At 36.9% G+C, this 11434-nt stretch overlaps 1 protein-coding gene across 1 annotated transcript in view; it reads right to left on the bottom strand.

Moving 5' to 3' along the window:
- LOC104499014 (cadherin-10) overlaps window positions 1-10790 on the bottom strand; it is a gene marked incomplete at its 5' end in the record, with an annotated part of 20637 nt that extends 9847 nt beyond the window's left edge. Inside the window, 2 exons of the mRNA XM_010142464.1 lie at window positions 567-686; window positions 10496-10790. Coding sequence (XP_010140766.1) covers window positions 567-686; window positions 10496-10790 — 415 coding nt within the window. The remainder of the gene's footprint in view (window positions 1-566; window positions 687-10495) is intronic.
- Window positions 10791-11434: the final 644 nt, after the last annotated feature.

Genomic DNA, 11434 nt, shown 5'->3' with positions numbered 1-11434 from the left:
ACCCCAGAGTGGCTCCCACTGTCTCTGATGGGCTCATCCTTGGGCAGTGAAGGGTTTGTCTGCAAGCCAGCTGGCATTGGCTCTATTAGACATAGGGGAAGCTTCTAGCAGCTTCTCAGAGAAGCCACCCTTGTAGTCCCTCCCACTACCAAAACCTTGCCATGCAAACCCAATACACCAGTTTACATTTTATGCTAAAATTGATGTAAGATATTTGTGCACAAGTTTTACAGTTAGAAAGAACACCTTTTGTTGGTCCAAATAGAACCATTAAGATCTAGGACACAAACCTTTATTGCCTTTATCAGAAATGCTGTTACTCAGGTCCTTAAGCTATCAATAGTACCACTGTAAAGTTACTTATGCTTCACAGTGTCAGCTGTAATAACTCTAAGTTTTTCTATTTATTACAGGAATTATATATTATGAGAAAAAACCCCAATAAATACTATTTAATTTCAGTTAGTTTTTACAATTAATTTTGTAGGTAGTCTTAAGTTTTTTTTAAGTGAAAAAGACAAGGTCTACAATTTATGGTAAACTGAAATAATTACAATTTTCCTGACCTGTTTCTGGTTCCACAGAGAAGTATGGCTGTCCCTGAAGTATGCTGTAAATTACTCTGGCGCTGTTTCCATATGAAGGGTCATCGGCATCAGTAGCTGTAACTTGCACCACGGAAGTACCTGAAACATTCAAAGTCAGCTTAGTTTCACATAATACTAGGTGGAGCTCCAAGAACATCAATTTCCAGTCGAGCACACTCCAAAGAAAATTTCAGCTAATGTTGACTGGACTTTTCAAATATATTTATGATCTTACAGTCAACTTCAGGTACATTCTTCCCTATTTCAGGATCTCATTCTATGTAAATTTAATCTAAATTTCCCGAGTCCCGCAAGTGAGATTAAGATCTAATTAGAAAAGTGAAATTCTGGTGGAACTGAATTCTTATTCTTACCCAGCTACAATAATTTCATACTTACATACTTGCTTCCTCTTCCTTCTTAGAACAGATTGGTTTTGTTTTTGTTTTTTCTATGTCGAACGATATCAACATGATATGGAATGACACATACAGGAACGTGACAGAAAAAGGGGCCTATGTAGGTCACTGGAACCTGGGAAAAACTAGTCATTATTTCATCCTACCTGCTAAATGTTAATACAGATAGGTACTACTGGAAGAAATATTGTCATATGGACTTTGAAATCTGCTGGTTATTTAGACTTCAGTGAATTTTATAATCTTAAAGACCATCTCTCAATTTTAGAGGAATATACCAGTTCTTCAAAACATGAAATGCTTACCATTGCTTCTGCCATTTCTTGCTGAAGCAAAATAAATTCTACATTCTGTTGAAGCCTTCCAACAGAGAAATAAAGTATATAAACAGGGATCTCCCCTACTGTACCTCCATAGAGTGCAAATATGATTTTAATTATATAGGAAAGAAGTGAAAATAAACAAGGAAAAGAAAATAAATCATTTTATGCCCCTGACTGCATGTCATAGCCACGGGCTACTGTGAGGATTAGAAGATTTTCAAAACTATTTCACCTTTTATCTCAATTCTTACCCTCCATCACATACTGCCAAATATTGCAAAATAAAGCACCTGTAAATCCAAGACACTTGACTCTATTATTTATTCCCTCTCATAGTTTGATTGCATTATATATTTTTGCTAACATACATAGAAAGGCAAATGGAAGTAAATTCTAAGCTTCCTCAGTTTGTTTGGGATTTCACAAGATGACAACAAATCTGCTTTTGACAAGTCAGTTGTTCAATTATGTGAACAGTTCCACCAGTATCAATGGGATGAGCATGTGCCTAACTGTTGAATCACAGCTGACTTCTCAGAAATGTACCGTTTCCGACTGTATTAGGACAGGTACACTTGTTTTAATGAGTCCCTAAAACTACTTGTATGTCAGAAAGAAAGCATAATAGGCAAAGTCCTGGTTATGTTACTACTGATAATAAAACAGAATAAATCACTGCTTTAACAGAATAAATCCTCAAAGCAAAAATGAAATTTTAAAAAGATAAAAAATTGCTACACAAGTATAATGAAAAAATACGATAAAAATTATGAATACTTTCCACTTTAGTAGTGATTGAACTAGTGATCATCTAGACTAAGGCTGAAATTGAAAATCTGAACATCTTTAAAATATAAGAATGTAGGGGTGATAGAACGGTCCTATTCACAAATACCTTACATCTACAGCCACGCTGAACTCCATTTGTAGATATAACTATTCTGTTAAAACATACAGAAGACTTTTTGTTGAATATATTCAAGTTCTGAGGAGTATTGCCTTGATTCTGACATGCACTTTTTGGACCATCTTAACATGTAGGTAATTGCAGTGCTAAAATGTATACTTCCTCCTAAAGGATATTTGCTCTGAAATAACAGAGGTGTTGTGTAAAAGATAAGAACAATTCATGTTCAGTAACTTAAGTGTGACGAGTGAAAAAAAAAAAAGGCAATAGAAAAAAATCAAGCCACCAAGTACACTTATCAACATGGCATTATCCATACAAAGTTTAGAAATCTTCCACTGTATACCCAAAAAACCAGAACAGTCATCCTCAAGGCATCTATCACAACAGCATTAACTGGAAAAGTCTACATTGCAAACCTATGAAAGGTGATAGTGTGTCTCTGTTGCATGCAACAGCTATTTCTTGTTCTAATGTTCACGTTTCCTTTGTATATTCTAATCAGCGGTATTTGTTAATAGGTCAACTGGATGAGATTTTAATTTCATTTTAGTTAAAAAAAAACATGCAGGATTGACTTTGAAAGATAATTTGGGAGAAAATTAAAGTACTTGTTTAATAGCTTTAAAATAAGCACCTAAATTTTCTTTCTGAAATGTAATATATGTCTAATAGTTGCTGCTGCTTCAGTTATGAGTGTCATAATGCATGTGCAATGTATTAATTAATGCTATTTTAATACACATACACATGAAACAGAAGAAATCGTATCAGGTATCCTTCCCTCTAGGTGCAATGATCATGGCTGTGTATATACCTGATAAAATCTATCAGACATACCTTCTGAAAACTGTAGATTTGATCCTGTTCCCTTTAAAGTCAATGGGAAGAGACTTGGGCTGCTTAATTTCATCAGTATCACGCAGTGCGATTTACTCAGGGGGTTGTGCTCAGGGCAACGTACCCCCCTTTACCCAAAGGCAGTAAGGATAAAACGCAATTTTTAATGCTGCCTCAGCTTGTTGGCTTTTGCTGACCGGCCGCTGGTCAGGTACCTGGCAGGAAAAGTGCAAGGCACTTCACTTCTGTGTGTCACCCAGGATTCAGAGGTCACCACTTGGATCTTGGCCCTTGCTGATAAGAGGAAGAGAGAGATGCTGTCTAGGCTTCTGCCAAGAGATCACCGGTTCCCGTGGAACACCTGACAGAAACCATGCAAAGAAGTGAACAGTAGTAGTGTGTCAGTTATGTTGTGCCCATCAGCTGTCAAACCATCAGCTTGGTTTGCTTTGCGTTGGCTCACAGAAGTCACGGAAGACCAGTGATGTTCAATACTACAAATACATTGTTTGCTCTGGTTTGAAACCTGAACCAGAAATCCGAAGGCATTGAAGATGATCAGTCATGCTGTGGTTTAAATGCTACAGGGTGGGTGTGACTTAGTCGGCGCTACTTGGTCTGGGCCTCACTCTGACTTTTACTTTGGTGCAGGCTGCTTGTGATGAAGATGTAAAGGCTAATCTGGACTCTGTAGGAGTGCATAAAAGAGGCAGTGACAATACACTGGAGAATACGGCACCAGCCATGTTATTAATAAGACCTATGAATTCTGCAATTCCTCCTTATATACATGCAAATTTTATTATACAATAAACTAGAATTATAATGTGTCGAGCCAGGCCCAGAAATAAACAGTGGTTTGTCAGATTATTGTAGTTCTCAGGAGGGATATTTTAACATAATTTTAATTATAATGTTTGCATCTCCCTAGGGTGTGGTACTTTAATAGTAATTAATATATTTGGCCCTTCTTCAAACACCACACAAATATTAATGACTTTGACCTCACAATGCATTTGTGATGTAGATGTATTAGATAAGAATCTCTGAAGATAATTAAATAGGAAAAAGAATCCACAGAATATCTGTTGTAGAGCTGAGTTTGAAACTTTTATTTCCGTTTCCTTACTCCCAGCTGAGATGTATGATGTTTAACTAGAGCAAGTACCCTCTCTAATAAATTATCCATACAAATAAGAAGTTGCATTAATAAACATTTTCTGCTCTTTCTAGCAGAAAAAAGAGGAAATAATGTCACATAGTCGAAATAAACTATTTAGTGCAGCAAAATAACAGAAAAGAAGTGGAAGTTCATGTCAGAAAGGTCTTCAGCTACATGGTATCTTTTAACTTGGAAAACAATAACCTGGAAACAAGAACATCTGTGGATATTGTCAGTTCTTTTAAGATGTACCTTTTAAAGAAAAAGAATATATACTTGGGGTTTGGTTTGGATTTTTTTCCCTTTTTTATTCCATCTCCTTGTGGCCAGATTTGTGTGCAGAGTGAAATAGAGTTTGTAAAAAAAATGTTTAAAAATTTAGGTTTTCAAAATCTGTCGTTATTGATATTATGAAGTTGTAAGTTGGAATATGGAAGAGGGTTTGGTGAGGGAACTATACAAAATTGAAAGATATTCTGTTGATAGGGAACAAGAAGAAAGTGTTATAAGACAAGTGGTATGGCAGAGAGGACTAAGCTTCAGGAACTGGTGGAACAGTACTAATGGGGGGAGCGTACAAAAAGCCTGGGGAGAAAGCCAAGCAATAGTAGCTGTCAGAAGGGAAAGACAGGAAGATAACCACAGGTAGAGCTAACAGACTAACTGTGGGACACCCAACCTGTAGTTCCTGTGTAAACCCAGAGGGATGTTACATTTTATGAAGATTACATTGATATTTCTAATTCAGAAGCGGGAATAGACCAGCTAGAGAGCATGGTGGATAGTAGAACCAGCACCGAAGACACAGGATGGAATAAGGATAAGGAATGATTAGAGAATACATAGGCTGCAACAGATGAATAGAGAAAAATCGAGAAATAGAAATTATGTGATGATAAAAAAAAAAAAAGGTCTAATAACAGAAAATTCTGAAAGATTGACTAAAAGATACCAATAGGCGAAATGCTCGGGAGAAGCTGTATGGAGGAAAACAGAGTCATCCGCAGTTCTGAAAAGAAACCTTTAACGAGCAGAAAGAGATAGGTAAATACGATGGCTGGAAGATTGTGATCAACACTATAAGAATATTCTGAGTCATAAGACTCAGAGTCGTACTTTGAAAGTAAGGAAAGGAAAAAAGTGAAAGAAGAAAATCCAGTAATTTTGACCCAACTGCAAGAACCTGCAGCTGGCCTTTATCTCTCAACCTCTCCACGTAGGTTTCCTATGACTAATAAACAGCAGGAGAAAGATGAACAAGACAACAAAGAATTTACGGGCCTTTGTGAAGATACTGTATTCCATAATAGAAATAGGCATATTCTCAGGCATCCTGGCTAATACCACAGCCTGAGGAAGAAATCACAACTGCTGTTTCAGGTCTGAATGGGGTTGGCGTATGGCTACATCATGATTCGATACCTTGAGGGTGAGGGCAGAGGAGCAGATAAAGACTTAGAAGTCTTTTCTTATCACCTGTTCTCCTTTGTAGTACCTTATAGTACAGGGCATTCTAGGATGGAGCAAACCCTGCACTCCAAGGGGTCCTCAGATTCCAGTTATTTCAAACTGATGCTTCTTGCACATTTTTGCTACTTGTGCACTTTGGATGCTTTTGGTGAAGAAAGCAGGACATTAGGCAATAACTGCTTTCTTTTATGAATTAGTAAAGAAATACTGTTATTAAGAGTTTTCCAGTTTACTCAGTTATTAGTAACAGAGATATGGTGGTATACCAATGAGATAAATGATATATGCAATCTTATGGAAAACCTAAAGTGTACAAAGAGAAACCAAACAGCTCTGAACTCTAGCTACTATCTGCATTACAGTGTAGCTCTAAAAGTGATGAGGCATATGAGGATGATATGCCTCCATGTCTGTAGTCTTTCTGGCATTCTGATGAGCACATATAGAGTTAGTATGAATATCTCATCACTGTGGTTGCAGTACAGGTGTCTACAGACAACATAGTTGCAAAACTGCAGAATATTTTTTGACACTTTTAAACAGAGGTAAGATGAAGCCCATCCATTTTAAACAGTGATACTCAGTAACGGGATTGAGAGTGCGGGCACCAGATCATAGCAGAGGTCTTGAGAATGCAGTCCTACAGTGAGACAGTGGTAGACTGAGATGAGCTTACCTCTCAGCCTTCTCCAGACTGAACAAAATGAGTGACCTCTGCCACTCCTTCTAAGTATTGCTTGACTTCTCACACTTTGGAATCGTGTGGTCTTGCGCTCTTAAGAAATGGCTCTTAAAAAGCATTCATGGACCCCAATACCTTCAGAAGCAGATTCCCAGGAGATCTTACCAACTAGCTGCTTTATACCCATATCAATCCATATCAAGGGTCAAAGTTTTACCAGCCACTTTTCCTTTGGGAGGGGGCCAAACCTTCCAGCTCCTCTTGCTTATTCCTCATGCTGCGCATGTTAGTATAAAGAAATTTTCAGATGTGCTCCAGTGTAATCAGCACATTGTGGAGCAGACTGAAGAACCTCATTCAGACATTGGTGTGCAGCCCCCAGGCTTATCTCCAGTGAGACCAGTTTTACCCCTTTCGTTCTTCAAATCTAGTTTAAAGCTTTTTGGATGACCCTTGCCAACTCCAGTGCAAAGATCCTTTTCCCCATTTGAGTTAGGTGTACCCTATCTGTTGCCAGCAGGCCTGGTGGCATGTAGACCATCCCGTGATCAAAAAACTCAGAAGTTCTGCTGGTGACACCAGGTTCGGAGTCAAGTACTGTTCTGATGGCTCTTCCTGTCTCTTCCTTCATCATTCCCTGTAACAGGGTAGAGGAGAACACTGCATGTGTAAACAGTCATCCCAAGGTTCTGAAATCTCTTTTGATTGCTCTTGGACTTCTTATTGCAACTTCATTGCTGCCTACTTGAAAAATCCATAATGGGTAATAATCTGAGGTCCATACCAGCGCAGAAAGTTTTCTCTTCATATCTTTAACTTGTGCCCCAGGGAGATAGCAGACTTCCCTAAGAAGTGGATCTAGTCTGCATATTGGGGCTTCCATTGCCCTCAGAACAGTCTCCCTATGACAATATCTCCTCTATTTTTCATTACTGAAGCAGTTTTGACACAGAGTGTAGGCCAACATAGCCTTGGCAACACCTTCATCCTAGATGGACACTCATCCTTGTTATTGTTTGGTTCCACTTGCAGAGTCTTGTACCTGTTATGCAAGGTCACCTGGGAGGGTGGGGTAGTCACTGAGGAGCTGCGCCTTCGGTGCTGAGCAGGAACTTGTTTCCATTGCCCCCTGTTCCTTAAGTCACTGTGTTCAGCCAGGTGGAGAGAGGATAGGGAATCCCCCGTGTCACATGTCCTGTCTGCATGTTGGGCCTGTCCCAGGGAAGGTGGGGTGAGATTCCAGCAATCTGTTTCTCTCTCTCTGACTCCCAAATATAGTGCAATGCCGTGCTATGTTGACTATGCTGACTAGACAGAGAAAATATTCCAGTTCTGATAGCATGAATTACAGAACAATGTAATTCTTATCTACTTGCCCAAATAAGAGCCACGATAATTTGGCTTTCTAATTTCTCTATCTGGTACCTATGCTTGAGACAATATTCATATGCTAAACACCTCTTAATGTTTTTAGACACTTACGGAAAGGTTATACGTGTCTGTGTGCTCACAGAAGTAAGTACCACAGGAGAGAGATTCAATGCAACGTACAGTTACTCCCAAGACTGCGATTTCTCTTTGCGTTCCTTACGTCAAGTCTGACACTTTCTTCGCTCTTGGCCAACAATACTGGACAAGTAATGAGCTACTCACGATACTATAACTCAAAAAAATAATCTGGAGAGAGCAAAATAGAGCAATGCAAGAATTTCTTCCTATTTTCCTTTTGTTGGGGAAGTGCTGTTACCATAACAAAACTAATTTTTTGTTTCTTTTTTCAAAAATTCCTCATTTAAGTTTCTGTACTAAAAATGCTTAAATTATATGATGTCTGAAAAAAAGGTACTGATCCAAAAATATTTTTAATTATGTGTTCTTATATTTAATTATCATACAAATACATATGGAGACTTTTTAACAAACTGACTTGAAAAATCCTATTTGCCTCAAATGTTTTATGCAGCTGGTTCTTTTAGAACATTTCTCCCTTTCTCCATTTAGTTTTTGGTTTTGAAATTACAGAGTAGATTTGTATACGTTGGAAAATTATTCTTGTGAAGAAATGTATCAGCTTTGAGTAATATTTTATCAAAACACGTCATTTGCTCATAGATCACAGATGAACGTATGCCTCCAGGTATCAGCCATAAAGCTAAAAGCAAATTCTACTGATCAGGTAGCCAGTAGTCTAGCAGCTGAGTGACCACATTTATAAAATCCAGGAAGATGATAGATTTTAACCTAGTTATAATTCTCTAAATCATGGTCATTTTATTGACAGAATAAAGCCTCTTTGTTTCAGCACAACTATTTATGTAAGATGCAGGGTTAATACTCTATATACATCCAAGCTTTTGGGGTTTTTTACCCATCAGTGTAGTTTTTTGAATATGCTAAATATTTTTCTTGGCAATTTATCTCTTGTTTTTATCATGGTTTTTTTTGTTTAGTTTCAGTGCAGCCAAATGTGGGCATTCAAAATTTGTATAATCTATATGGGCATACAGATACACTGGAACTTTGCGTCCTGAACATGTTAGAATCATTGAAATAATGTCTTAGATGTTTGAGAACACTTAAGAAAAAGAATAATTTTATGTAATTGACACTGACAAAATTAGGCATCAATAGATTTTAGCCGAATTTTAACAGAAACATAAACACATACCATTTAATGAAAACACTGAATCATTTTATAAAGTCTTTCCAAAAATATTTTAAGCAATGCCTTCTGGAATTTATAGAAAGAACATGAGAAATAAAGTAGAAGCTCTAATACGTCTTTTTTCCACCCTACTCTAATCTTGCCATATGCCTCTAGAAAACGCAGCAATGCTCTTTCAAGATCCTCTCCCTAGAGCTATATATGTTTACTGAAATGCATGATTCTAGAGAATGGATCAGTAATTTAATAAATCAGTATTACATATTGTTGGATTTTGGAACAGTAAAGAAAGAAGAGTTTTCAGTTCTGTTTATGTGGACTAGTTTGCTGAATGTTGGGAGTTTCAAAAATGATTCAATAGCAAACTAAAAGAAGATTGAATTGTCTTATTAAAAATAGAGAATTATTAGTATTATGCTTCCACATATTGCTCCAAAGCTTTTGCTGAGGCCATTGTCTTTCAGTAATTATGTATTTTCTTGCTCTTTTAACATTTTCCAAAGCTCAGGAAAGTAAAACATATAAAACATCTCAAAACACTGTTCAGGTAGTGGCAGTAATTGAAATAATATTGATAGCCAAAAGAGGTATTGAAGTTATTGTGTGTTTTCTGAATAGTTAGAAATTAATATTATGTCTACAGTTATAAAAATAATAAGTGCGTATAATTTTTTTAAAAGATATTCTGTATATTTTTAAGCTTTCAAAATTCTTCCTATAGAAATGTATGCACTAATTAATAATAGATCATGTTCCAAAATGCTATTGTTTATGAATCTGACCAGGCAGCATGACTGAGGCCACAGCTTTGTAGTTCAGATAGGAACTGAAAATACATCGCAAACAGAAGGAAGATTAACTCAAACAGCTGTTTAAGATTCTTCAAGCTACCATTCATGAGTGAGCCAAGGGAGAAACTGAAAGCATGAGAGGATTTGTGCCTATACTGGAAAGCAAAACTGAAAGCAAAGAGATTAAAGGGGGTGTCTACCTTCAGGCAGTGCAACATGAGCACACGAGTAAATGTATAACTGTCCTCAGGCACAGAAAGAGTGAAAGTGGGACAGTGCTCCATTCAGTGCCTATCACCACTGAGGGCCCCCAGGGAAAATGAAAGGCAAAATTCCTCAAGCTTTTCACAGGCTTGTTCAGTCATCTTATTCTAACAGTTCTTAAGGAGGAAAGTGATTCACCGTTAACTACGTTTTATTTATTTTCCAAATCACTATAATAATTTGAATATTCTAAGTAGAAATAGATCTCAAATCACAAAAAAACCTGTTTCTGGATGCAATTCCAATATTTGAACAAACAAATCAAAATTTAAAATACTTCATCCATGAGGTAGAATTCCGAACATGACTGACTTTTCAGAGGAGGGGGAAATTATTCGTCAAGCAACACAGAACAGGCATTTCTGCCCCAGTATAAAGCACTCACCCACTACTGACATTTCAGGAACACTAGCAGTGTAAATTTTTTCTGGAAATGTTGGTTCATTGTCGTTGATGTCGTGGATTTTGATGACAAACTCAGATTCAGGTTCCACTGGTCTCAGAGTTCTTCTATTAATAGCTTGGGCACGCAGGGTGTAAAAGGCTTTCTCTTCCCTGTCAATTCTCCGGGTAGCATGAATGTCACCTGTTTTCTCATCAATTATAAAAAGAGTTCCAGCCCCATCTCCTGACAAAATGTATTTGAGGGATCCATCTCCCTTGTCCTGGTCAGAATGAAGCTGAGAAGGAAGAAAATTAACAGCAGTAATTAATTAAGACAAGTAATTTAACGTTGTTGTTGTTGTTGGGTTTTTTAGATAATTATTATACATTACATAATTTTGCTTGCAACAAACGTATTTAATACCAACAAAGTAAGTAATTTTCAGTCACCATTGACTGACAGTAATGGTGTCATACTGAGGCATATTTTTCCTAAATTAACTCTGAAATCTTTTTACTTGACCATTGTGGCAGATTTTAGTTTTGCAGCAACACTTGTTCTCTGCTAAGAAACCTTTGCATCACAATTCTTAAAGGAGATTTTTATGTTAATACTGACCTTCTCCTTCCTTGAAGAGATCCTATTAAAAATTCACTACCTGCTGTGCTAGTTGTAAATTCACTAAGCAGATAAAGAACATGGCAGAATACATGACAATTAAGGAAAATAGAACAACCGGTTCCATGCAGTACTATATTTTAAAATAATTTTATATTTTTCTTAAATTGAAGACTATTTCACTTTAAGTCATTATAATTTTCACTCCATCAACTAATATAAATAGCCTAAAGGAAAGAAACAAATTTATTAAGCATTCAATATTGATTTAATACCCATTATGTAAGTAATATAAAGTTAACTTCATATATTAATGACCTG

Source organism: Buceros rhinoceros, unplaced genomic scaffold, assembly GCF_000710305.1.
Source record: "Buceros rhinoceros silvestris isolate BGI_N320 unplaced genomic scaffold, ASM71030v1 scaffold23658, whole genome shotgun sequence".
In the NCBI taxonomy this organism is placed as follows: domain Eukaryota; kingdom Metazoa; phylum Chordata; class Aves; order Bucerotiformes; family Bucerotidae; genus Buceros; species Buceros rhinoceros.
The sequence above is the reverse complement of the archived record's forward strand: the minus strand, read 5'-3'. Positions and strand labels throughout refer to the sequence as shown.